This window comes from Microcaecilia unicolor, chromosome 4 (genome assembly GCF_901765095.1).
Source record: "Microcaecilia unicolor chromosome 4, aMicUni1.1, whole genome shotgun sequence".
NCBI lineage: Eukaryota > Metazoa > Chordata > Amphibia > Gymnophiona > Siphonopidae > Microcaecilia > Microcaecilia unicolor.
The window spans coordinates 201,899,141-201,924,982 of NC_044034.1; the positions used below are offsets into that span (position 1 = coordinate 201,899,141).

Consider the following 25,842-nt stretch of genomic DNA (forward strand, 5'->3'; position numbering starts at 1 on the left):
GGTGGTGGTGCGGGCTCCCAGTGGAAAGGGGAAATTAGCATGTAGTCATTTAAAAAAACCAACTGTGGCCATTTTTTCAGCCGCACCAGAAAGTGATCAGAGCATGTGGCAAACCCACTTGCTAATTGCAGAGTCAGCCACTTTCAAGTTTCAAGTTTATTCACAATTTACTATCCCGCCCATCAAAAAGCATGTCTAGGTGGCTTACATTCTAAAAGTTACAGGAGAGAGAGATAAGTAGTGAAAAATGAAGGAGAGAGGGTGGGGAGGAACTACAATTTTGATAGGACAAAAGAAAAGGGATAAGAGAAAGGACGGGTTTTGTCTAGTCTATTCGGTCCAACAAGCTCACTTTCTAGCGCAGCTTGGTAAAAGGACCCCTTAGATAGGACTGGCTTTTACCTTGGCCAGTAAAGTAATGAACATCAGCAGGTAAATGGCAGCATCGTGACTAATTGCTATTTTATAAATGTGTGCTCAAATGACATAGCATATCTACTAGAGGAGCATTAACAGAGGAGGAGTGTGGGCAGGCTATAGGCAAGGAAAATATTTACATGGGCAATTTACAGATTATAGTTAGATATGCATGTAAATGTTGCATTTAGGAGCGATCATTTATGTGAGCCATAGAGCTGTCATAAATGTTTGAACCTACATTTTGGCGTACTGGTGCGGGTTCACACTAGTATTCTATAAGGCGGTGCTTCTCAACCCAGTCCTTGAGACACATGTAGTCCCATCAGAGTTTCTTGGTATCCACAATGAATATGGTGAAAGATACAGCAGATGAGACATGGAGGAGCATTTTTGATAGTGCATCTAAGTTGGACTTTGGTCATTTTGCACTAAACATACCAAATCCAAATAGGAAATATACCTACTTTCGAAAAAAGAAAAATGTGTATCTTTTAAAATGTTTAACAACAGACTCTCTCCCCGGTCCACCTCTGCGCCCCTCATCTATCTCTGCACCCCCCCCCCCCAAAAAAAATTGCAGAGCTGGCTATAGCAGGGGAGAGAGCCTGGGGGGGGGGGGGGGGCAATGCATTACTCTCTCCAGGAAAAAAAATTAAATGCTCCCAGGTTCCAATCTAATTTATATTTAATGTGGGATAAAATGCCACAAATTAGTAAATAAATATAAACTTTTAACGTTGAGCACCTGATTCTCAAAGTGGACATATTCCAAACACTATAATGAAAATAAAATTATTTTTTCTACCTTTGTTGTCTGGTGACTTTGTTTTTCTGATCATGCTGGCCCAGTATCTGATTCTGCTGCTATCTGTCCTCTTAACTCCATTTCCAGGGCTTCCTGTCCATTTATTTCTTTACTTTCCTCCTTTTTTCTTCATTTCTTGCCCTACATCCATAAGTAAAAGCTGGGTCCTCCACAGACTTGACTGTCCAGTGGATCCAGCTTCTGCCTATTTTCTCCATCCATGTGCAGTTTTTCTCCTCTCTTCCTTTCTCCTCATCTCATCTCCTTCCTCTCTCTTCCCCCCCTCCATCCATCTCCAGAATTTCTCCTGCCCTCCCCTCCATCTACCCATGTCCAGCAACTCTCCTCTCCCCTCCATCCACCCATGTCCAGCAACCCTTTTCTCCCCTCCCCTCCCCTCCATCCACCTATGTCCAGCAACTCTCCCCTGCCCTCCCCTCCATCCATCCATCCATGTCCAGCAACCATCCTCTCTTCCCTGCCCTGCCCTTCCCTCCATCCACCCATGTCCAGCAACCCTCCTCTCCCCTCCATCCACCCATGTCCAGCAACTCTCCTCTCCCCTCTCCTCCATCCATCTATGTCCAGCAACTCTCCTCTCCCCTCCCCTCCATCCACCTATGTCCAGCAACTCTCCTCTCCCCTGCCCTCCATCCATCTATCCATCCATCCATATCCAGCAATTCTCCTCTCCCCCCTCCATATCCAACAATTCTCTTCTCTCTCCTGCCCCCCTCCATCCATCCATACCCAGAAATTCTCTTCTCTCCCCTGCCCCCCTCCATGCATCCATACCCAGCAATTCTCCTCTCTCCCCTGCCCTCCCTTCCTGCTCCCATCCATGTCCAGCGATTCTCCTTCGCCCCCATCCTCCCCTCCCATTCATGTCCACCTGCCCACCCTCTTCTCCTCCCAACATCCCCCTTTTTGTTCCTGCCACAGTGCCACCCTGTGTGGTTTAAATCATTTTTATTTACCTCTGTCGCAGCAGCTGCGTCATTGAAAGCCCTGCTCGTCTCTAGCCTTCCCTTCGTGAGTTCGTTCCTCAGAGTCCCGCCCTCGCGGAAAGAGAAAATGGCATCAGAAGAAGGCGGGACTCTGAGGGAACGAACTCACAAAGGGAAGGCTAGAGATGTGGAGGTAAATAAAAGATTTAAACCCCCCACGGCAGCGCGGGTGCAGGCAAATGAGGGCAAACAAGGGCTGTGGGAGATTTATTTATTTGTAGCATTTGTATCCCACATTTTCCCACCTATTTGCAGGCTCAATGTGGCTTACATTATGCCGTGATGGCGATCGCCATTTCCGGTTACAGAATTTCAAATGGTAATACATTTAGGTGTATACATACATGGTAAAGAGGAATACATTGTGATATTGCATACCAATGATTTTGCATCAAGGTGCATACATACATGGTACAGAGGATTGCATTATGGCATTGTATAGAGGTTTCTAAGTGATAAAATGAGTTGTAGCATAAGTTAAACAGTCAAGTGACAAGAGTTCGGCCTTGTCTAGATCGTGTAAAGTCTATTTATTTTGTATTTAAGATGGAACATTATGGTAAGCCTTCTTGAACAGGTTCGTTTTCAGAGATGGCTTGTGGCACCCTCCTGTCATGCTTACCTCATTTACCGAGCCGGCTCGCCATACCGGAACAACCGGCTCACAAGATGTTAAATTTAACAACCGGCTATTGCAAGCCGTTGCGAGCCGGCTCCAGCACACCACTGACTATAGCCCTTAAGGGTGAAGGGGGCTCCTATATGTGGGTACAGTGGGTTTCTGGTGAGTTTTGGAGGGCTCACAGTTTCCACTACCAGTGTAACAGGTAGGGGGAGGTATGGGCCTGGGTCTTCCTGTCTATAGAGCACTGCACCCACCACTACACTACTCCAGGGATCTGCATGCTTCTGTAATGGTCCTGGCTATAACATCTGAGGCTCTCATAGAAGCTGGTGAGCACTATTTTAGTCACATTTCTTGGTGGTGGGAGAGGGTCAGTGACCACTGGGGGAGTACCACTGGGGGAGTAAGGGTGGTCATCTCTGATTCCGTCCAGTAGTGATCTGGTCATTTACAGCATGTATTGTGTCTTATTTGTTAGAAAAACAGGTATAGACCAAAACGTTGAAGTTTTTGCTGTAGAAATTTTGGTATTGTTTTATTATGGCTGTAAAATATCCAAGTGTTAGACATGCCTTAATTCCACCCTAATCCCACCTTCAAAACACTGCCAACATGCCCCCTTGTGATTTGGATGCACTGCAGACGAAATGCATAGATAGACATCAGCAAAACAGGTTATGAAAATACCAATTTGGACGTTTTGAGAAGAAATCCATTCAAATGGCGCTTTATTACACTTTTTGGACATTTTTCTCTTTCAAAAATGAGCCCTAGAGTTTCTTTCCTTCAAAGGTTATTCACTAAGGGCCTCTTTTATCAAGCCGTGCTAGTGGTTCCCAGTGCGGCAATGCCAACACAGCCCATTCACTTTGCATGGGCTTTGTCTGCATTACCACGTGGGCACCGCTAGCACGGCTTGATAAAAGAAGCACTAAAATAGGTAAAACACACAAAAAAGCCCAACACAAGCCATGATTCTTCCACACAAGGGCTATATCAGGGGCTCTCAGAACAACTAATAGCAAAATAAAATTAACAATTGTTAGTACAAATAATAAAACTAATAATAAAAATGTTGTAATAAAGTACATAATTAAAAATCAAATCCAAAACTTGCACATGAATATATGCTATACAAAAAATTATAAAATCATATCTTAATCATATATTTATCAATATATAAAGGAACAATGAATATATTCATTGTGGATATCCTGAAAACCTGATGGGACTTGGTGTGCCTCAAGGATTGGGTTGAGAAGCACTGCTATAAGGCCACATGTGCGCAAGTATATTGATAGAATAGGCTCACTACCTACGTTATTCAGATGCCTAAATGAAAGGGCCTTCTGAAGAGCACTTTTCCAAAACTCACTCCATCAGCAGCAGTTTTGACAAAAATAGGTAGTCTTTTAGATTGAGTGAATTTTGCGTGGAGTATTCAACACAAAGTTATTAAAATACCATGTATTGAGTGAGTTTTGGCACAGGAATAAGCTACAGTAATGAATCTTGCCTTGATGAACGAAATTAATCGCATAACTCAAAGCTGACAAAGAAAAAACGGACTGAGTGAGTTTTGGAAAAGTGCTCTTCAGTTGCCTCCAATAGCCCTTTTCTGAATTTTAAAGCATGCAAAAAATACGTTAGTACTAAGCTATGGCAAAATTGGCTATAGTGCACTTTTGTGGGTCTTTCCTGTATGCTAAGGCCATTCTTAACACAGTCATAAAATGGCAGATTTTCTATTTGTCTCATTAATGGCAATGTTGGCCTTAGTGTGTAGCCATTTAAAACAATTATGACTTGAGTATTTACTGCCACCCATTTGTAGGCAGTAAGGGCTCGCATGGTATTCCTGTGCAAATCAGTTATTGCTTGGTAATGTAGATACACTAAAGTGGTTAGCACAGGAATGCCCACTCTCTGCTCCCTCAAAAATAAATAAAAATATATTTTAGCATGCAGTTGGCGCACACATATTTCGTAGTTATTGCAGGATGTCTGAGCATGTCCCACAGTGTATCATTTTAAGCTGTGTTAGGTGCATATTAGCACCTTTCACAGCATAGTGAAAAGGGCCCTTAGTACCACTGCTTATCTCAGCTCTGTAATATGATAGTTTTTTTGTCATTTTAGAACTGTTTAGTGAGTGTTACAGAAACAGTGAAGACAGAGCATTTGCTTTGCTTGTGAGAAGAACCAAGTACTGGAGTAAAGCCACATGTCTGCAGCTGGCCACGGAAGCAGATGCTAAGTATTTTTTTGCACATGATGGAGTTCAGGTGAATACATTTATTCTTACCAATATTTTCATCAGCTATCTTAGGGCTGCAGTTAGAAAGTGGCCTTAATGCAACTTTACATGGGTTTTTCCCATGTGCTAAGGCCATTTTTACCGCAGCAGTAAAATGGCCAATTTTCCATTTTTTCAATTAATGGCCATGCACTAATGTTACCATTAGTGGGTGAACACTTACCAGCATCTATTTTGTAGGCAATAAGGGCTCATGCAGCATCCCTGTGCTAACCAGTTAGCGTGCAGTAATGTGGATGTGCTACCTGTTTAGCACAGGAACATCCACTCTATGCCCCCTTGCATGCCCCGTTGTGCAAAAATTAAAAATATTTTTTATTTGTGCCAATTTCAAATTTATGGGTTTTTGCCATTTGCATTGGAGATGCACTACTTTGTCCCTGTTGCTGCAACTTGCAGTGTGTTCATTTTCAACAATTGGCATTGTGACATTTGTTTTTAAGGGTTATAAGAACCCCTGACAAAGGCTTGGGTGCCAAAACACATGTTGGGTTCAGATTGTCAGCACCCATTATATTTGTACAATAAACTTTCTTACTGATCATCATGGAGATTGTGTTTGGCATTTTCCAGTCCAGCATTCTGGTATTGGAATATTGGGCCATGTTTGTGTGTGGGGTGTTGTGGTATGTGGTAGGGTTTTTGGGGTGCATGTACACATATGCATGGATCTGCTGTGTTAAGAGGCTGCTCTTGATCAGGGCTGGAGGAAGATAAAATCCCCTTTGGGCTGTTTAACCAAGGAAACTAAGAGACAACATTTATAATGAAAAGGATATCATCAGATCTGAGGCAGATGCTAGCTTTTAGGCTTTAGTGGGCCCATGGTCAATTACAGGCAGAGGAGCACATATCACACTATTTACCCTGGGCCTGCTAGAGCCTAATTTGCATGCAAAATTCCTTCATTTATATGCAAGCATGTACTAATTTTATTGCATGTACTAATTTTATTATGTACTTCCCAACGTCTTCTGACCCTGGTTTAGCATGCACAAGCTATAGTGTAGCGCAGTACTTCTCAACCCAGTTCTCAGGGCACACCATGCCAGTCAGACTTTCAAGATATCCACAATGAGTATAAATGATATAGATTTGAATGCATTGCCTCCTTGTTTTGCAAAATATCTCATGTCTATTTGTTGTGGATATCCTGAAGACCTGACTAGTTGGTGTGTCCTGAGGACTGGGTTGAGAAGCACTGGTGTAGATTATCCTACCTTTTCTGCATAATAAATAGCCTTAGATTGCTTGCTAGTTTTTAATGCATAGGCACTTAGGGGTAAATTCTATAAGTTGCACCTAAATGTCGGCACTAAAAATGAAATGTTTAGTGCGATTCTATAAAGAGTATGCGTCCTTTATAGAATCACGCTTAGCACTAAGTTGCACCTAACTGTATGCTGCTGTAATTAGGTGCCTTCTGTATCAATGCGCATAAAATCTTGGAACGCCCCCAGGAACACCGCATAACATGCCCACCAAATTATTACGAGCTATAGGATTTAGGCACATTCTGTTATAGAATTGGATATGTGTGTAAATCCTAATTATTGTCAATTAGTGCTGATAATTGGTTGTTAATTGTCAATTATCAGCACTGATTGGCTTGTTGTTCAATTAAGTTGTGTGCACAATTTGGCCATGCAATCAAATTAGCATGCACAGCTTTAGGCACCATATATAGAATTTGGGGGTTAACCTTTTGAAAATATATCCCAAATGATTTGACATGGATTAGGAGAACTCCCTTTTTGGAAACAGAGATCTTATTAATATTGCCATGTGCAAAGACAATATGGTCAGTACTATAACCCCCTCAAAAATGTTGCCTGGTTCAAGTTAGATCTCTCCCCTTCCAGTGAATGAACTTTGCTTCTATATTTCAGGCTTTCTTGACAAAAATTTGGTGGGGAGATATGTCAACTGATACCCAGATAAAGAAATTAATCTGTGGATTTTGGTGTCCTCTTCTGATCTACACAAATCTGATACTATTCAGGTATAACTATTTGCAAAATCTTTTCCAGGAAAAATCATTTGCGTTTAACAGTAGCAGAGTAATGAAGAGAATTCTGGTTGAGTAAAGGTGTAATTATCTGTGTTCCAATTCTGCAATTGTTTATGAAATGAGCATCCTTCTTCTAGAGTAATACATTACACTGCTTTAGTACCACACACTTTTGTATTGACTAGGCACAGGGGCGGATTGACCATATGGGCAACTGGGCCATGCCCGAGGGCCCAGGAGCTGTAGGGGCAGTGCCTCTCTCCCATGTGATAAAGCATGTCCTCCTCCTCCTGATCAGCTCCAGACTCTCATCTATTTGGGAAAACTATGTAAACAGCAACAGCCATAAAACGTGGCAGTATCTTATCAGTGTCCTGATCCCCTCTGTACTCTTCCATGGGTGGCTCAGATAGAAGAAAACAGTCACAGAGCCAGCTGCTGTACATACTTTTTGGTCAGTCCCGCCCCCAAGTGTGCATCAGAGGGTGGCAGGACCTGCCAAGCTATGCAGTGTGCTTGCGGGGCTGGCTCCATGGCTGTTTCCTTCTATCTGTGCTGCTCTTAGGAAGGTACAGAGGGGATCGGGACACTGACACGGTTTGTTAGTTGAAATCTGGAATGGGATGGGACAGGGGCCCAATGACCTTTATTACCTGGGACCCAGATCACTGTCAGTTCGCCCCTGATTAGGCAATATTATGATGATGATTATGTTTTTTGAGAAGTTGTAATCCTCATGCTTTGACAATGGTTAATATGTCTCTATGTGCCTGATAGAGTCAGGTGGTGGGACATCAAACAAATGAAAGAACAAGAGGAATGTGAAACAAGAATCCAATATCACAGCCAAAGAATTCCACCAAATATATATATATATTTGTTACATTTGTATCCCATATTTTCCCACCTATTTGCAGGCTCAAATTCCGGTATGAACAAATACAGTAATGTTGTGGTAGAATAAGGTTCGTGTGTACTGACACATTAGGGAATCGTAGAGAGGAAGAGTTATTATATGTCCATTATGAGCTCTGGTTTCATTGTGTTGCAGGTTACAGACATTTAAGTTGGGTCGGTAGGGTATGCCTTTTTGAACAGGTTAGTTTTTAATGTTTTCCAGAAGTTTAGGTGATCATAAGTTGTTTTCATGGCTTTTGGTAATGCGTTCCATAGTTGTGTGCTTATGTAGGAAAAGCTGGATGCATAGGTTGATTTGTATTTGAGTCCTTTGCAGCTTGGGTAGTGGAGATTTAGGTACGTTCGTGTTGATCTTGTTGTGTTTCTGGTTGGTAGGTCTATGAGGTCTGTCATGTATCCCGGGGCTTCACCGTAGATAATTTTATGAACCAGGGTGCAGATTTTGAAAGCAATACGTTCTTTGATTGGGAGCCAGTGCAGTTTTTCTTGGAGGGTTTTGGCACTTTCGAATCGCGTTTTTCCAAAGATAAGCCTGGCTGCCGTGTTTTGAGCGGTCTGAAGTTTCTTTATAATTTGTTCTTTGCATCCCGCATAAAGCCCATTGCAGTAGTCTACATGGCTTAGTACCATTGATTCAGTGGCATTCCTAGGCTGGCTGACACCCAGGCGAAATTACACCCCCCGGGTGCATTTTTACCTGCTGGGGGGGTGCCGCGCACCTATCGGCTCCGAGTCCACTTGTTCCCTGCTGCTCCCTCTGCCCTGGAACAGGAAGTAACCTGTTCCGCGCAGAGAGAGCAGCAGGGAGGGAACGAGCGGACTCGGCCAACAGGCGCGCGGCACCCCCCCAGCGGCATGCACCCGGGGCGGACCGCCCCCACCGCCCCCCCTTGGTAAGCCACTGCATTGATTGTATCAAGTTGCAAAATGTTTCCCTCAGGAAGAATGGTTTCACACGTTTGAGTTTCCACATTGAGTGGAACATTTTCTTTGTTGTAGATTTCACTTGGTTCTCTAGTGTGAAGTTACGGTCGATTGTGACACCTAGAATTTTCAGGCTGTCAGAGATAGGGAGAGTATAATCTGGGATGTTTATGTTTGTGGGTTTGTTCGTATTGTATTGGGATGAGAGGATGAGACAGTGTGTTTTTTGTGTGTTGAGTTTTAGTTGAAATGCGTTTGCCCATGAGTCCATGATATTCAAGCTGAGCTTGATTTCGTTGGTGATTTCTGTCAGATCACGTTTGTAAGGAATGTATATTGTGACATTATCTGCATAGGTGAAAGGATTAAGGCCTTGGTTGGATAAGGATTTGGCTAGTGGGGTCATTATTAGTTTGAAAAGGATCGATGATAGTGGTGATCCTTGAGGTACTCCGCATTCTGCTTTCCACGGTGGTGATATGTTTGAGCTTGATTTCACTTGATATGTTCTAGTGGTTAGGAAACCCTCGATCCAACTAAGTATGTGTCCGCCAATCCTGAAGTAATCTAGGAGTCTTAGTAGTATTTTATGGTTTACCATGTCGAACGCACTGGACATGTTGAATTGGAGGAGAAGTATGCTTTTGCCTGTTGCTATTTCCTGCTTGAATTTGGCTAGGAGGGTAATTAGTACTGTTTCAGTGCTATGGAGGGGGTGAAATCCTGATTGTGATTCATGTAATATTGTGAATTTGTTTATATAATCAGTAAGTTGTTTGGTTACCATGCTTTCCATCAGTTTGACCACCAGTGGGATTGATGCTACTGGGCGGTAGTTAGTGATTTTGTTTGATTTTTTCTTGGGATCTTTTGGTATTGGGGTGAGTAGGATGTTGCCATTTTCCTTAGGGAAGCGACCTTGCTGAAGCATGTAGTTTAAGTGGGATATAAGGTCTGCTATGAAGCGGTGGGGGGCAGATTTTATTAAGTAGCTGGGGCAGGTATCCCCAGTGAGAGTTGGAGAACCTATTAATTGCCTGGGTGACTGTTTCCGCGGTGAGGAGAGCAAACTTTGACCGGGTTCGGTCCGCTGGGTATTTACCAGGGATTGGGTCCAAGCCAGTGATGAAATTTTCGGTATCAGTGTTGTCCTGAGGTAACGTGTTACGTAGGTTTGCAATTTTTTCATTGAAGTATTTAGCAAAGTTGTCTGCAGATGGGATGTCTGTATTGATTGTGGTGACCAAGGTGATGTCTAGTAGTTTGTTCACGAGTTGATATAATTCTGTGGTGGGACATTAACCCCCTATACTAGGGTTCAGCCTCGAGTTCCACAAATTAGCCAGGTTTTCAGGACATCCCTAATGAATGTGCATCCTTAATACACAGTATAGGGCTGTCCTCTTATATATTAGTCAATACCATTCCACACATTAATACTATGACTAATTTTCAAACATATACAAAAATTTTTTAATACCAATATTTAACACTTTATTCCAATATTTAAAATCTCACCTAAGTATTAACCATACCATCTTACCCTGGATTATATTCCTCAATAAAATTTTTCACAAAGTCAATAATTGAAGCAGTTGCTCACAAACACACTGTTACAAGACGTATGAGGAGAGACTTGATGACCTGAACATGTATACTCTGGAAGAAAGGAGAAACAGGGGTGATATGATACAGACGTTCAAATATTTGAAAAGTATAAATCCGCAAACGAACCTTTTCCGGAGACGCGAAGGAGGTAGAACAAAGGACATGAAATGAGATTGAAGGGGGGCAGACTCAAGAAAAATGTCAGGAAGTATTTTTTCACGGAGAGAGTAGTGGATGCTTGGAATGCCCTCCCGCGGGAGGTGGTGGAAATGAAAACGGTAACAGAATTCAAGCATGCGTGGGATAAACATAAAGGAATCCTGTTCAGAAGGAATGGATCCTAAGGAGCTTAGCCGAGATTGGGTGGCAGAGCCGGTGGCGGGAGGTGGAGATAGTGCTGGGCAGACTTATACGGTCTGTGCCAGAGCCGGTGGTGGGAGGCGGGACTGGTGGTTGGGAGGCGGGGATAGTGCTGGGCAGACTTATACAGTCTGTGCCAGAACCGGTGGTGGGAAGCGGGGCTGGTGGTTGGGAGGCGGGGATAGTGCTGAGCAGACTTACACGGTCTGTGCCCTGAAAAGCACAGGTACAAATCAAGGTAAGGTATACACAAAAAGTAGCACATATGAGTTTATCTTGTTGAGCAGACTGGATGGACCATGCAGGTCTTTTTCTGCTGTCATCTACTATGTTACTATGTTACTATCCTGCTTATTTTCGAAAGAGAAAAACGCCTATAGTGCGACCTAAATCGGGAGATAGACTTTTATCTCACAAAGGTGCCCAAATCGGTATAATCGAAAGCCGATTTTGGGCGTTTCCAGCTGCACTCCGTTGCGGAAATGAATAAAGTTGACGGGGGCGTGTCAGAGGCATGGTGGAGGCGGAACTGGGGCGTGGTTATCAGCCGAGGAGAGATGGGCATCTTTAGCTGATAATCGAAAAAAAAAAAAAGGCGTTTTTACCACGATTTTGGGTCACTTTTTTTGGACCCTTTTTTTTCACGAACATGTCCCAAAAAAGTGCCCCAACTGCCCAGATGACCACTGGAGGGAATCAGGGATGACCTCCCCGGACTCCCCCAGTGGTCACTAACCCACTCCCACCAAAAAAACCCCACTTTAAAAACTTTTTTCCCAGCCTGTATGCCAGCCTCAAATGCCATACCCACCTCCATGACAGCAGAATGTGTTCGATCCTCGCACAGCCTTTCCCTGAGTCAGATGTGGCTCTCGGGTGCAGTACAGGGTCACATCAGCATTGCATTGTGGTGGGTGTAGGGTATTGTGCTCCGTGATTTCATTAGCTTGTGTTACAGTCTCATGATGTTGGTAGTTGGTAGGCTCTTCTCCCATGGTGCATTTCCCCCTGCCTACTGGGTCAGAGTGTGCCCTGTTGTGTTTCCTGTTGTAGTCCATGCGGTAGTGGCCATTTTTGTAAGCCAGTTTTAGTTCCCTTTCCTTGGTTAGCCACGTTACAGAACTTAGTTCTTCCCTTGAATGTGGCTGAAAGAGGGCATTGTACAGCATTCTGCCAGCTCTGACCTACTGCTCATCTCAGTACCAGGGAGACTCGTTGCCAGTGGGGCACAACCTCTGATCTGCAGTTAACTGTGAGTAAAGGCGGTTATTCCAATAAAGGACGTTTTCGGAGAGATTAGTCTTCAGGTGTCAACTGCTGTGCCAATGTTATACAGCAGCAACAAATCCTAGAGGCCTGCATGTATGCGGGTCCCTGGAGCACTTTTAGTGGGTACCACAGTGCACTTCAGCCAGGTGGCCCCAGGCCTATCCCCCCCTACCTGTAACACTTGTGCTGGTAAATGGGAGGTCTCCAAAACCCACTGTACCCACATGTAGGTGCCCCCTTCACCCCTAAGAGCTATGGTAGTGTTGTACATTTGTGGGTAGTGGGTTTTGGGTGAGGGGGGTTGAGAGCTCAGCACCCATGGTAAGGGAGCTATGCATGTGGGAGCTTTTTCTGAAGTCCACCGCACTGACCTAGGGTGCCCAGTTGGTGTCCTGGCATATCAGGGGGGCCAGTGTACTACCAATCGTGGCCCCTCCCACGACCAAATGGCTCGGATTAGGACGTTTTTGAGCTGGCCGTTTTTATTTTCCATTATCGCTAAAAAAAACAAACGCCCAGCTGAAAAACATCAATTTTTTTGAAAATACGGTTCGCCCCGCCCCTTCACGGACCCGTTCTCGGAGATAAATGCCCATGGAGATAGGCGTTTCCGTTCAATTATGCCCCTCCATGTTACATACACACTGTCCATATCGAACAGGAAGTCCTTCTTCAAAGGCATTAGTTAACAATAAAGTTTTTTCTTTTTATCAATCCAAGTTCAATACTGATGAAAATATTTCCTCGTAGTGATCCTATACTCAGGGGCATCCAAAAATATTTTTGAAAGCTCTCCTTGAATTAATTTTCATAAGAAGAAATTCCCACTGCTCAAAAGTAAGACTGTAAGACATCTTCACACAAATCATTCCATTAACCCCAAATTCTTAACAAGAACACTTTTGGTCTCAACACAGGCCGTGTTTCATAAGTACTTCTTCAGGAGACCATACAGTGCTTCTGTGGGGGGTGGGGGGGTGGGGTGCTGTTTTAGTATCACATTTTCAATAGTGAGGGACAGTCAGGCTCTACAGGATGCCAGGAAACCTGCTTGTCTCTAGAGAGTGAAAACATAATATTGAAGCACCACCTCCTACTGGTAGCAATGCAGTTGGAGGACCCCTGCTCAGCTTAGAGGGAACAGTGGATAGGAGAGGGAGAGGGAAAGAGCAAAGCAGGCAAGGGAAGTCTCCTGAAGAAGTACTTATGAAACATGCCCTGTGTTGAGACCAAAAGTGTTCTTGTTAAGAACATGTTGTTAACCAAGTGACTTGTGTGAAGATGTCTTACATTGCAGGAGTGGAAATTCCTTCATAAGAAGATTAATTCAAGGAGAGCTTTGAAAAACTTTTTCAGGTGCCCCTGAGTACAGGATCACTATAAAGAAACATTTTCATCAGTAATGAACTTGGATTAATAAAAAGAAAAACTCTATTGGTAATTAATTACTGTGAAGAAGGACTTCCTGTTTGATATGGGCAGTGTGTATGAGAGCAGCTGCTTCAATTATTGATTTTGTGAAACATTTTATTGGGGAATATAATCCAGGGTAGGATGGTATGGTTAATACTTATGTTGAGATCTTAAATATTGGAATAAAGTGTTAAATATTGGTATTAAAACATTTTGTGTATGTTTGAAAATTAGTCAGAGTAGAAATGAATGTACATGAGATAGATTTGCATACAATGGAAGTATCATACATGCACATTCATCCCTGCCCTTTACAGCACCCTTCAAGAAGAGATTCTCCTTAGTTCATATCCTGTGCATGGTTCTTAACCCAAAGGCTGAAAGAGGGAAAAAGAGCTCACAAGACATATGGACCTTTTCCTGCTGCTGCTATTTCAAATCACAGTTGTTTACAAGTAGAAAGTATGAATCCAAGGTCTTCGCACTAGCCAGTGCTTTTCTAAGGATGGGCTCTACATCAGAAGCTCTCACAACAAATTTTCAAGTGGTCTCAAAGCATAGCCACCAACTCCTGTGGGTGGCTGCATTTACAGTGCTTTCAAACATGCTTCCCTTGCCACTCCTTTAGTTTGATTCATTTACATTGATTTCTTAAATACCACCTGCAAGCCTGAAAGCTATTGAAGCGGTGTACATTTGAGTACAGTAGGTAGTTTTCTGTCCTAGAGGGCTTACAATCTACGTTTTTACCTGAGGCAATGGAGGGTTAACCCCCAGATTCTGAATAGGACCCCAGATTCTAAATAGGTTGCCCACATTTGGGTGCAGATCGCAGATACATGTGCAAACTAATTGGGGTGTTAACAATGAATAATTGGTGTTAATTGGCACTCATTTGGAGTTATGCACATATTTGCACTGCACTCTATTGTATAACATGCGCACCTACATTTCATAGCTTGCTACTCATAAGGGGGTGTGGCCATGGGAGGGGCATGGGCAGGACAGGGGCATACCCAGAAATTAGGTACCATGTTATAGAATACTTGGACTTGCACACCCAACTGCCATCAGTTGGGCACAAGAATTTACACCAGCTTTTGGCAGGTGTAAGTCCTTGTGCCCTAACATAGGCACGGGAAGCATGCCAAGCTAGTGTTCTGTAAAGGGTGCTCTGTGCAGAGTGCCCTTTACAGAATACTAGCCTACCATGGATCTTCACAGTGTCTAACTTTGGGTGCCATTTACTGAATCTAGCCCTAAATAACTTGCCCACGATCACAAGGAGCAGCAATAGACCTGAACCTGGATTTCCTGGTTTTCAGCCCAGTACCCTGACCATGAGGCTAGTCTATCACTTTCCTCGGTCTACTCTGCCCTTTTCCCTTGCTCCAATTATTCATTGTTAACACCTCATTGGACGAGGAGGAGGAGTAGCCTAATGGTTAGTGCAGCAGGCTTCAATCCTGGTGGCCTGGGTTCAATTCCCACTGCAACTCCTTGTGACCTTGGGCAAGTCACTTAACCCTTAATTGCCCCAGGTACAAAAACTTAGATTGTGAGCCCTCTAGGGACAGAAAAAGTACCTGCATATAATGTGTACAGCACTGTGTACGTCTAGTAGCACTATAGAAATGATTAGTAATAGTAGCCATCCTTCCCCCATTCTCCTTGCCCCTTCTCACTCCTATCCCTCCTTGCCTGCTTTGCTCTTTCCCTCTCCCTGCCCTATCCACTCTTCCCTCTAAACTGAGCAGGGTTCCTCCAACTGCATTGCTACCAGTAGTGGTGGTGCTTCAGTATTATGCTTTCAATCACTAGAGAGAAGCAGGTTTCCTGGAGTCCTGCAGAGCCTGACTGCCCCTCACTATTAAAAATGTGATAGTGAAAAAGCCCCCTCCAGAGGACCATAGGTGGTCTCCTCCCATGCAGCTTAGAGAGAACAGTGCTCCTATCCCTTTCCCTGCTTTTGATCCCATTATACTTTTCTTTCTGGTTTCTTTTCTTTCATTTCCCCTCCCTGGCTTTTTTATTCTTGTGCTCCTCTTCTCCATGCCTCTATTTCCTTTCCTCCTGCTTGCTCATCCTCCCCTTCCGTATCAGCCAGCATCACAGAAGTGGGCTTTTTCACTTTGCCCCCTTTTGACCCATGTGAGCAAGCTTCTTACAGAGATGAGTCTCCTTGTTCCTGCCTGTATGAGCACACTCTTGTGCATTTCAATATTAAGAAGATGATTTTAGAGTAGCAATATTTACATGCGTGTGAGACTGATTTACACATGGAATCTGACATCCATATATGTGACAATTTTAGAAAAAATCACCACTTTATGTGGATATGGGAATGGTACAGCCACATTCTAGGTGTGGTTTGGGAGGACTTCAAAGCTTATGTGTATTTCTTATTTTTGAACAGCAATACATGTTTACTTGGGAAAAGCATCAGCATTCACACCTGCTCCCAGTCATGCATAACTGTCTGCTAAGTTCTCATTTGGAACCAGGTCTGGGAGGAGTATAGCACTTACTCTTCTGGCATTAAAATCCACCTTGAAACTAGAAAAGTTTGAGTTGCAGAATACACTCCTCTTGTACATGCAGTTTTTGCAAAATTCTCTGCTAACATATGCAATGCCCCAACAGATGCTGCTTTTTGGTCTTTCTGAATGTATTTTTTAAAAAGTGGCTTCTTCTACTGTGTGTGCCACTAAATACACGTGAAGTGCAATTTATAAACCAGGCACTCACATTTATGTGATGCTATGTGTGAAATGTTTAGGATAATAGCATACATATGTGTTTAAATGTCAATATTCTGCCTTAAGGCTATTCTGCAAATAGCCGTTTCACTTACATAGAAGGTATTTGTGAGAGGGCGTACACAGGGGAGGAGCAGGGGAGGGTCATGGATGGAGCTCCCACTTACCCAAGTAAACCACAGAATACTATAATTTATGTGCATTCCTGCTAGATTTAGGTTCCTGACAGGGCCGCCAAGAGGAGGGGGGGGGGGGGTAAGGTTCCCCGGGCCTGGCCTCCAAGGAGAGGCCTGGTGCCGACAAAGTTTCAAGGGAGCAGAACCTTCTTCCTGCTTACCTGCTTCCGGGTCTGTCTCTCTCCTGTTCTGGTACCCAGATGATTGCGTTAACACGATAACCTAGGTCCCGGCGCACAGGAGTAGGAGGCGACAGACCGAGGGAGGAGTAGAGTCAGACACAGGAAAGAGGAGGGTCCAAGCATGGGGGGGGGGGGGGTGGCCCAGTGGCGGCCCAAGTGGGGGGGGGGGGGGGTCCAACCCCAGGCCTAGCTGTGTCCCTTGGAGGCCCTGGTTACTGAACTTGCTTAAGCCCTATGGCTGGCGTAAGTGTGGCTGCCTCCATGTTCTGTGTGCTGACACTAGGTTACAGCAGTATTCTATTATAGAAAAGACTCCTACCTCACAGCCTTGGGGCATTTAAATAGAGGTGCACAGTTGTACTATCACACCTTGACTATTGTAATGTACTTTATTTGGGTTTGTCTTCTACATTTTTGAAGAAACTACAACTAATTCAAAATACTTCAACTAGGCTAAATTTTAGGCTACTTTTAACCAAATTGACTCACTGTCCACATATACAATGTTGAAACTATAAAACTCAAAGTGGATAATGTGACTGATAGCAAACAGTGATATATATATATTATAACTTCACCAATAATTGTGTAAATATTTAATTCAAATCGTATCACACAAAATTTGTGTATAAAACTCATATGGAGCATGCAACACACTTATCTGCTCCCAACAGGGCCCATTTCACCCTCAGGCTTCTTCAGGGATGCAGTGCTGCAAATCCACAGAAAACAACTTGTGAGATCCCTACAACTTTAAAAGGAACCACTCCCTGCTTGGTATCAAAACTGGCACTCCCCTTACAAACCTTTAGCTGGTTGTCGCCATTTTCAGTTCCTGCTAACTTCAGCACGTTGCCAGTGGAATTATATGAACACACACCATACAATTACATCATCACGTTAAGTGATGGACCAAACTATTCATGCTAAGTCTGTAACTCACAGACATGTGGGAAAAAAAGACAACCTCCCCCCCAGAAAACTAGGAAGAAATCATAGAAAAGATCACAGGAAAATAGCCCATTCAATCGCTGAATTAAGATCCCTAGGCTCTAAAGATCCCAGTCTGTGAATCCATCGTTTTAGAGATTTCCCCCTATCGCCCCCACATGGTGATGGTAGCATCTGCTCAATCATCCAGCACTGGAAATCATCTAAAGTATGACTGAAATGTACACAATGTCTACCATTGGGGCTGTCATTTGCTGGTTCACGATACAGGAGCGATGTTCACTTAATCGTATGCTTAATCTCCTACTGGTTTTCCCTATGTATAATTTCCTGCACAGACATTGAAAGGCATATACCACATAATCGGACCAGCAACTTGTTTTCTGCCTGTTTAAATCTTTCCCCATTAAGGGGATTCTCAAACTCCTGACCTTCTTTCACTATATCACAGATCTTAGATGAGCCACATTTGTGGTGGTATCCTAATTCAGACGATGACATCACAGGACCCTCAAAGGTTGGATAAGCAGGACTTAAAATTTATTTTAAATTTTTCCCTCTTGAAAAAGCAACTCTCAAAAATTGTTTTTCAAATACTGGATGAGACTGTACTATGTCCCAATTTCATCAAATAATATTGGCCACAACCTCCCCCCCCCCCCCCCCACTGAAAAATCTCAAAACACAGGTCTCTACCTCTTTATCCTGATGTTTATGAGGAACATCCAGCAGTAGCAAATCTCTATGGTTAAATTTTGCTCTCCTAAATCGAGACATAGTACCAAGCAGGGAGTGGATCCTTTTAAAGTTGTAGGGATCTCACAAGCTATTTTCTTTTCACCTTGAGGGTGAAATGGGCCCTGTTGGGAACAGATAAGTGCGCTGCATGCTCCATATGAGTTTTATACTCAAATTTTGTGTGATACGATTTGAATTAAGTATTTACATAATTATTGGTGGTTATAATATAGGGAGTTTGAACGGGTTTTTCTGGCCAATGATGGATTGGGGTTTAGTGGACAAAACACTAATTGGGCACCAATAGGGCATTCTACAGACTGGTCCATAGGGTGCTGTATTACCACGGACTTCTGAGGCCTTTTCCCTTTCTTCTTCTAATAAGATCCTGTATATAGGAGTGTTCAAATCACTGTTTGTTATCAGTCACATTATACACTTTGAGTTTGATAATTTTTAGGCTAAACAAGTTTAGTAGTATTTTCTCGTTTACTGCTAATTTGCACTGGCTCCCTGTTAATGAGTGTAATATGTTTAAGACAGCCTGTCTGACTTTTCAAATCATAAATGGAATTGTGCTTGAAATGTTGATAGAATTTGTTTCTATTTCTTTACCGTCTTTTTCTTCTTGTTTACGGGTGTTTAATTCTCTATTTTATTTGGCTGCAGTATCATTCTGAAAATCTCTGCTGTGCATTATAAGAGCTGAAGTGAACTATCTAAATTTTCACAAAAAATTAAAAACATTTCTGCTTGGGATTATTTAAATTTTCACTTTTGTAGCACTCTTTGAATCTCAGGTATTCCACTCTCACACTTATTTGCTTATGAGTGATTTTTATTACCATTTTGTGTTGATATCACGGATGATGTAACTTGCATGATGTTAATATACCGAACTGTAGGCCATATTGAACCTTTATGAGGGGATATAGTGGATAACAAAAGCTGAATTGATATTATAGAATGACTCTCACAGTACCATGAAAAAATGCATATATTATTCAAATAGCACCGGAAATGTTGCGCACTGGGGGGGGGGGGGGGGTGGAACTACTGCCAACACCTGAGTTGGGCTGGCAGTAGTCCTGAATTGCCGCACGGTAAGCCTGCGGTGGGCTTACCGTTGCTTTGTAAAAGGGCCCCTTAGTGAAGTTTTGTATGCATACATCTAAATGTCTGTTTCCCAACCTGGATGTCCTATACAGAATTTAAACACAAAACAACCTCTCCCTCCCATATATGAACCTCAAACCAATCCAGTTGACAGATTTAGGGTCTTCAGTCAAGGCTGGCAGTGTTATGCTCTGATGGAAATACAAACCTAATTTTTGAAGGCATTCATAAATTTGTGGAGAATGGTGAACTGGTTGATACAGACTATGCAGATTTTCAGAAGGCATTTGCCAGACACACTCATGCGAGAATGAAAAAGTGAAGGGATATGAGACAATGGTTATTGTAGATTGAGAAACGGTTGTCTTGAACCACTGCTAGAGCATTAGGAAAATATAGTGACATATGTCATCAGAAATTGTAGGTTATGTCATCAACCCAAGTTTGTTTAGAAGGTTTTAAACATAACATAGAATTATAATTGAAATCATACATATATTAAAAAAAAAAAGCTCTTTAACAGAAGTCTAAGGAGATTTTTGACAGAGGCATTGCCTAAAAAGAACAATCCTATTTCAACCACTTTCTCATTTGTCAGCTCTACAGTGCCCTGGGCAGATTGACATTTAGCAGAGTATCATCAGAAAGAAAAACATGTGAGCATTAGACAAGTTTTTTTACAGGCTGGATGGAAATCCTTTACATAAAATTCAGATGTGAACCACTACTTACCGCCCAATATTTCTAACATCGAACCACTCTACTTTCATCACAGAGTCTAAAGTGTGAAAAAATACCTGTCAAGGCTACTATATATTACAAAGGAGAACCTCACTGCAATTGTCTCCAAAGCACACCAAAATGGGGGATACAGAGAGGGGCATAATCGAATGTGAACGCCTATCTCCATGGGCGTCTATGTCCGAAAACGGGTACGTGAAGAGGCGGGACAGACCGTATTTTCAAAAAAATGGACGTTTTTCAGCTGGGCGTTTGTTTTTTTTAGTGATAATGGAAACTAAAAACGCCCAGCTCAAAAATGTCCTAATCCGAGCCATTTGGTCATGGGAGGGGCCAGGATTCGTAGTACACTGGCCCCCCTGATATGCCAGGACACCAACTGGACACCTTAGAGGTCAGTGCGGTGGACTTCAGAAAAAGCTCCCACATGCATAGCTCCCTGACCACGGGTGCTGAGCACCCAACCCCCCTCCCCCAAAACCCACTACCCACAAATGTACAACACTACTATAGCTCTTAGGGGTGAAGGGGGCACCTACATGTGGGTACAGTGGGTTTTGGAGACCTCCCATTTACCAGCACAAGTGTTACAGGTAGGGGGGGATGGGCCTGGGTCCGCCTGGCTGAAGTGCACTGCGGTACCCACTAAAAGTGCTCCAGGGACCCGCATACATGCAGGCCTCTAGGACTTGTTGCTGCTATATAACATTGGCACACCAGTTGACACCTGAAGACTAATCTTTCCGAAAATGTCCTTTATTGGAATAAGCACGCTTACTCACAGTGACCTGCAGATCAGAGGTGGTGCCCCACTGGCAACGAGTCTCCCTGGTACTGAGATGAGCAGTAGGTTAGAGCTGGCAGAATGCTGTACAGTGCCCTCTTTCAGCCACATTCAAGGTAAGAACTAAGTTCTGTAACGTGGCTAACACGTGAAAGGAATCTAAAACTGGCTTACAAAAATGGCCACTACCTCATGGACTACTGGAAACACAACAGGGCACACTCTGACGCAGTAAGCAGAGGGAAAAGCACCATGGGAGAAGAGCCTACCAACTACCAACATCGTGAGCATTTAACACAAGCTAGTGGAATCACGGAGCCCAATACCCTACACCCACCACAATGCATTGCTGATGTGACTCTGCAGTGTGCATAACAGAAAAGGTGTCACACTCACCCGAGAGCCACATCAGAACCAGGGAAAGGCTGTCACAGGATAGAACACATTCTGCTGTCATGGAGGTGGGTACGGCATTTGAGGCTGGCATAGAGGCTGGAAAAAAAGTTTTTAAAGTGGTTTTGTTTTGGTGGGAGGGGGTTAGTGACCACTGGGGGAGTCCAGGGAGGTCATCCCCGATTCCTTCCAGTGGTCTTCTGGGCAGTTGGGGCACGTTTTTGGGACTTGTTCGTGAAAAAAAAGGGTCCAAAAAAGTGACCCAAAATCGCGCTAAAAACGCCTTTTTTTTTTGATTATCAACTAAAGATGCCCATCTCTCCTCGGCCGATAACCACGCCCCAGTTCCGCCTTCACCACACCTCCGACACGCCCCCATCAACTTTACACGTTTCTGCGACGGATTGCAGTTGGAAACACCCAAAATCTGCTTTCGATTATACCGATTTGGGCGCCCACGGGAGAAAGACGCTCATCTCCCGATTTGGGTCGCAATATAGGCGTTTTTCTCTTTCAATTATAAGCAGGAGAGTGTCCCAAGGCTGTTTGATCCCCTGTGTTTAAGTAGTTAGGTTATGTGAAGGGGCATAATCGAACGGAAATGTCTATCTCCATGGGCGTTTATCTCCGAGAACGGGTCCGTGAAAGGGGCGGACCGAACCATATTTTCGAAAAACATGGACGTTTATCTTTTTTTGAGCTGGGCGTTTTTGTTTTTCAGCGATAATGGAAACCGAAAGCGCCCAGCTCAAAAACGAATAACTTCAAGACATTTATTCGTGGGAGGGGCCAGGATTTGTAGTGCACTGGTCCCCCTCACATGCCAGGACACCAACCGGGCACCCTAGGGGGCACTTTTACAAAAAAAAAAAAAGGTAAAACAGCTCCCAGGTGCATAGCACCCTTCCCTTGGGTGTTGAGCCCCCCAAATCCCCCTCAAAACCCACTGCCCACAAGTCTACACCATTACTATAGCCCTAAGGGGTGAAGGGGGGCACCTACATGTGGGTACAGTGGGTTTGGGGGGCAGTTTGGAGGGCTCCCTTTTACCAGCACAAGTGTAACAGGTGGGGGGGGGATGGGCCTGGGTCCACCTGCCTGAAGTCCACTGCACCCCCTAATAACTGCTCCAGTGACCTGCATACTGCTGCCAGGGAGGTGGGTATGACATTTGAGGGTGAAAATAAAAAGTTGTGAAACGGCATATTTTGTGGTGGGAGGGGGTTTGTGACCACTGGGGGAGTCAGGGGAGGTCATCCCCGATTTCCTCCAGTGGTCATCTGGTCATTTAGAGCACTTTTTGGGGCCTTATTCGTGGAAAAACAGGGTCCAGGAAAAGTGCCCTAAATTCTCGCTAAAAACGCATATTTTTTTTCCATTATCGGCGAAAGGTGCCCATCTCTGATCGGCCGATAACCACGCCCCAGTTCCGCCTTCACCACGCCTTCGACACGCCCCCATCAACTTTGTCCGCATCCGCGAAGGAGTGCAGTTGAAAACGTCCAAATTCGGCTTTCGATTATACCGCTTTATTCATTTTTGTGAGATAAACGTCTATCTCCCGATTTGGGTCACAATATACAGTGGGGGAAATAAGTATTTGATCCCTTGCTGATTTTGTAAGTTTGCCCACTGACAAAGACATGAGCAGCCCATAATTGAAGGGTAGGTTATTGGTAACAGTGAGAGATAGCACATCACAAATTAAATACGGAAAATCACATTGTGGAAAGTATATGAATTTATTTGCATTCTGCAGAGGGAAATAAGTATTTAATCCCTCTGGCAAACAAGACCTAATACTTGGTGGCAAAACCCTTGTTGGCAAGCACAGCGGTCAGACGTCTTCTGTAGTTGATGATGAGGTTTGCACACATGTCAGGAGGAATTTTGGTCCACTCCTCTTTGCAGATCATCTCTAAATCATTAAGAGTTCTGGGCTGTCGCTTGGCAACTCGCAGCTTCAGCTCCCTCCATAAGTTTTCAATGGGATTAAGGTCTGGTGACTGGCTAGGCCACTCCATGACCCTAATGTGCTTCTTCCTGAGCCACTCCTTTGTTGCCTTGGCTGTATGTTTTGGGTCATTGTCGTGCTGGAAGACCCAGCCACGACCCATTTTTAAGGCCCTGGCGGAGGGAAGGAGGTTGTCACTCAGAATTGTACGGTACATGGCCCCATCCATTCTCCCATTGATGCGGTGAAGTAGTCCTGTGCCCTTAGCAGAGAAACACCCCCAAAACATAACATTTCCACCTCCATGCTTGACAGTGGGGACGGTGTTCTTTGGGTCATAGGCAGCATTTCTCTTCCTCCAAACACGGCGAGTTGAGTTCATGCCAAAGAGCTCAATTTTTGTCTCATCTGACCACAGCACCTTCTCCCAATCACTCTCGGCATCATCCAGGTGTTCACTGGCAAACTTCAGACGGGCCGTCACATGTGCCTTCCGGAGCAGGGGGACCTTGCGGGCACTGCAGGATTGCAATCCGTTATGTCGTAATGTGTTACCAATGGTTTTCGTGGTGACAGTGGTCCCAGCTGCCTTGAGATCATTGACAAGTTCCCCCCTTGTAGTTGTAGGCTGATTTCTAACCTTCCTCATGATCAAGGATACCCCACGAGGTGAGATTTTGCGTGGAGCCCCAGATCTTTGTCGATTGACAGTCATTTTGTACTTCTTCCATTTTCTTACTATGGCACCAACAGTTGTCTCCTTCTCGCCCAGCGTCTTACTGATGGTTTTGTAGCCCATTCCAGCCTTGTGCAGGTGTATGATCTTGTCCCTGACATCCTTAGACAGCTCCTTGCTCTTGGCCATTTTGTAGAGGTTAGAGTCTGACTGATTCACTGAGTCTGTGGACAGGTGTCTTTCATACAGGTGACCATTGCCGACAGCTGTCTGTCATGCAGGTAACGAGTTGATTTGGAGCATCTACCTGGTCTGTAGGGGCCAGATCTCTTACTGGTTGGTGGGGGATCAAATACTTATTTCCCTCTGCAGAATGCAAATAAATTCATATACTTTCCACAATGTGATTTTCCGGATTTAATTTGTGATGTGCTATCTCTCACTGTTACCAATAACCTACCCTTCAATTATGGGCTGCTCATGTCTTTGTCAGTGGGCAAACTTACAAAATCAGCAAGGGATCAAATACTTATTTCCCCCACTGTAGGCGTTTTTCTATTTCGATTATAAGCAGGAAGATGCACTAAAATTGTACATGGCAGGATTTAGGCTTTAAATATATATATTTTTGCAGGTCTCCTGATAATTGTACCATTAGTATGCAGGACTTGCAAAAATATTAATGTGGGGGCATTTACTTCCTCCTGTATAGAAGGTACTAAGGGGCCAATGATCAGAGGTAAATGTGGGTGCTAAAGGCTATTAGTGCCGGACTAGTGCCCGCATTTACCTGTGCTTCATGATCAGCTGCCTGGAATGCTGGAACAAAAGAGCGTGCAGCAGATCAACGCAAGTAGCATGTTAATGCATGCTAAGGTATAGTTGTGCGCACTTTTGTTCAGGCGCTCCAAGCAGCTGATCATGAAGCACAGGCAAATGCGGGTACTAGTCCAGCACTAATGGTCTCTAGTGCCCACATTTACCTCTGATCATTGGCCCCATAGTGCCTTCTGTATAGGAGGAAGTAAATGTCCCCACGTTATTTTTTTTTTTTCAGGTCCTGCATGCTAATGGAAGAATTAGCAGGAGACCTGCAAAAAAAAAAAAAATGTTTAAAGCCTAAATCCACAAATGCAAACACTCTGGTGGTCCAGAGAACTCCCCGAACTCCCCGAATCTCAGGATACACCGCCATTTGAGCCAGAAGAGGGACTAGGACTGCGCCCCTCCTCTATTGAAGGTACCAGGGGTTTGGGGAGGGGGGGGGGTTCACCAGGGTGATGGGGTGGGACCTTGACAGGGATCCCACTTGACCACCAGGGTGTTTGCATTGTTGGGGGGGGGGGGGGGTCTGGTGGACCCCAGGGCTTTCAGTGATAACCCAGGATGACAGTGACAGCTGATATCCTGGGCATATGTTCAAAAGTTGTGTTTAACGCACAACTTTTAAATGCATGTGCCAGGTGCCATCCACCTGCTTTGCTCCCTCATGATTAAAGCTAATAGCATGCATATCATATGCATACTATTAGCTTCAATCTTGAGGGAGTAAATTTTGGGAATTGCTGTGGTGGTAAACTGCTATGCTGTTCCATGCAGCACCGGAGTTTTGATCATCGGAGCATAAGTGCTCCCACGTTAACCCTGCATTAACCAGTTAGCGCACGTTAATATGAATGTAGTATCTGGTTAGTG

General features: G+C 44.0%; 1 protein-coding gene across 1 annotated transcript in view; it reads left to right on the forward strand.

Annotated features, from left to right (window-relative positions):
• The window catches only part of TRPM5 (transient receptor potential cation channel subfamily M member 5), a 267,814-nt gene that overhangs the window by 106,347 nt on the left and 135,625 nt on the right, over positions 1 to 25,842 (forward strand). Inside the window, exons 12-13 of the mRNA XM_030201129.1 lie at positions 4,997 to 5,142; positions 7,064 to 7,176. Of these exons, the coding sequence (XP_030056989.1) occupies positions 4,997 to 5,142; positions 7,064 to 7,176 (259 nt within the window). The remainder of the gene's footprint in view (positions 1 to 4,996; positions 5,143 to 7,063; positions 7,177 to 25,842) is intronic.